This window comes from Pollachius pollachius (genome assembly GCF_949987615.1).
Source record: "Pollachius pollachius genome assembly, chromosome: 18".
Lineage (NCBI taxonomy): Eukaryota > Metazoa > Chordata > Actinopteri > Gadiformes > Gadidae > Pollachius > Pollachius pollachius.
The window spans coordinates 1242772-1245000 of NC_136951.1; the positions used below are offsets into that span (position 1 = coordinate 1242772).

The following is a 2229-nucleotide window of genomic DNA, read 5'->3' on the forward strand; positions in this document are numbered from 1 at the left end:
TCTCTGACAGATGACAGCCCTTCAGCCTTTACCCAAAATAAAGAGAACATGTCAGGAACTGTGATTAAAATAACATACATCTTTAAGTTATTCAATAATGAAGGAATGTTATTAGTTTAACAAAAAAAACGAAATAATTAGATGAATAAATGAATACTCCTACATTCTATTTTTCTGAATATTCTCTTATGTATACTATAATACATTACACGTTAATAGGACACCTACAGAGATGTTTTGTATATTATTATAACTAGTATGTTTATTCTGTTATGAGCAGAATAGTAATACATGTTGTAATGAACCTACAGAAATCTTTTTCATATTATTTTAACCTTATATTCCAGTTGTATTTATATTGTGTAGTGTGTATTGTAATACATGTTATTAGTGAACCTACAGAGATATTTTGGAGGCTTTGACCACTGGCAGCAGCCTGAGAAGACCATCTTCTGAAGCAGAGTATTTTTTCAGGTCAAACACGTCCAGCTCCTCTTCTGATGTCAGTAAGATGAAGACCAGAGCTGACCATTGAGCAGGGGAGAGAGATTCTCCGGGGAGACTTCCTGATGTCAGGTACTGTTGGATCTCCTTCACTAGAGAACAGTCGTTCAGCTCATTCAGACAGTGGAACAGATTGATGCTTCTCTCTGGAGATAGGTCTCCTTTTATTTTCTCCTTGATGTAAGACACTGTTCCCTTATTGGTCTTTGAGCTGCTTCCTGTCAGTCGCAACAGACCTGTTTTAATCTGAGTGGTCAGTGATCTTTTTTTCTGTCCCAGCAGACCGCGTAGGACAATCTGATTGGTCTCCAGAGAGAGGCCCAGGAGGAAGCGGAGGAACAAGTCCAGGTGTCCGTTCTCACTCTGTAAGGCCTTGTCCACAGCACTCTGGTAGAAGAGGAGTTTATCTTTCCTGGAGGTTGGTGGTTCTTCTGAGAGCAGATTGACACCAGTATCGATGAAGGACAGAAAGACATAAAGGGCAGCCAGAAACTCCTGGATGCTCAGATGGACAAAGCAGAACACCTTGTCCTGGTACAGCCCACACTCCTCTTTAAAGATCTGGGTGAACACTCCTGAGTACACTGAGGCTGCTCTGATATCGATGTCACACTCTGCCATATCTGCCTCGTAGAAGATCAGGTTCCCTTTCTCCAGCTGGTTAAAAGCAAGTTTTCCAAGAGAAACAATGATCTCCCTGCTCTCTAAACTCCAGTCTGGATCTGTTTCAGCCCTCCCATGGTACTTCCTGTCCCCCTGTATGGACTGAACCCTCAGGAAGTGGCTGTACATCTGAGTCACGGTCTTGGGCATCTCTTCGATCTGGGATTTTTTGAAGATGTCTTCCAGAACTGAAGCAGTGATCCAACAGAAGACTGGGATGTGACACATGATGTGGAGGCTTCTTGATTTCTTGACGTGGGAGATGATTGTGGTGGCCAGTGTCTCCTCTCGGAATCTCTTCCTGAAGTACTCCTCCTTCTGTTGGTCGGAGAACCCCCTCACCTCTGTCACCATGTCAACACACTCAGCAGGGATCTGATTGGCTGCCGCAGGGCGTGTGGTTATCCAAATGCGAGCGGAGGGAAGCAGGTCGCCCCTGATGAGGTTTGTTAGCAGCACGTCCACCAAGGTGGACTTTGTGACATCAGTCCAGATCGGGTTTCTCTGGAAGTCCAGAGGAAGTCGACACTCATCCAGACCATCCAAGATGAAGACAACTTGGAACCGGTCGAATCTGCAAATTCCTGCTTCTTTGGTCTCAATAAAGAGGTGATGAAGAAGTTCCACCAAGCTAAACTCTTTCTCTTTCAGTAAATTCAGCTCTCTGAAAGTGAGGAGAAATGTGAAGTGTATGTCCTGGTTGGTTATGCCTTCAGCCCAGTCCAGAGTGAACTTGTGTGTTAAGACGGTTTTACCAATGCCGGCCACTCCAGTTGTCATCATTGTTCTTATTGGTTGATTGTGTCCAGGTAAGGGTTTAAAGATGTCTTCACATCTGATTGGTGTTTCTTTCTTGGCTGGTTTCCTGGAAGCTGTTTCAATCAGTCTGACCTCATGTTCCTTGTTGACCTCATCGCCGCCTCTCTCTGTGATGAAGATCTCTGTGTAGAAGTCGTTCAGATATGTTCGCTGTCCTGCTTTAGCGATTCCCTCAAACACACACCTGAACTTCTTCTTCAAATGAGACTTGATTTTATTTTGGCAATCGACAGCAGCAGATCC

At 44.1% G+C, this 2229-nt stretch overlaps 1 protein-coding gene across 1 annotated transcript in view; it reads right to left on the minus strand.

Moving 5' to 3' along the window:
- Positions 1–396: 396 nt before the first annotated feature.
- LOC307089536 (NLR family CARD domain-containing protein 3-like) overlaps positions 397–2229 on the minus strand; it is a gene marked incomplete at its 3' end in the record, with an annotated part of 3962 nt that continues 2129 nt past the window's right edge. Inside the window, exon 5 of the mRNA XM_079755883.1 lies at positions 397–2228. Coding sequence (XP_079612009.1) covers positions 397–2228 — 1832 coding nt within the window. The remainder of the gene's footprint in view (position 2229) is intronic.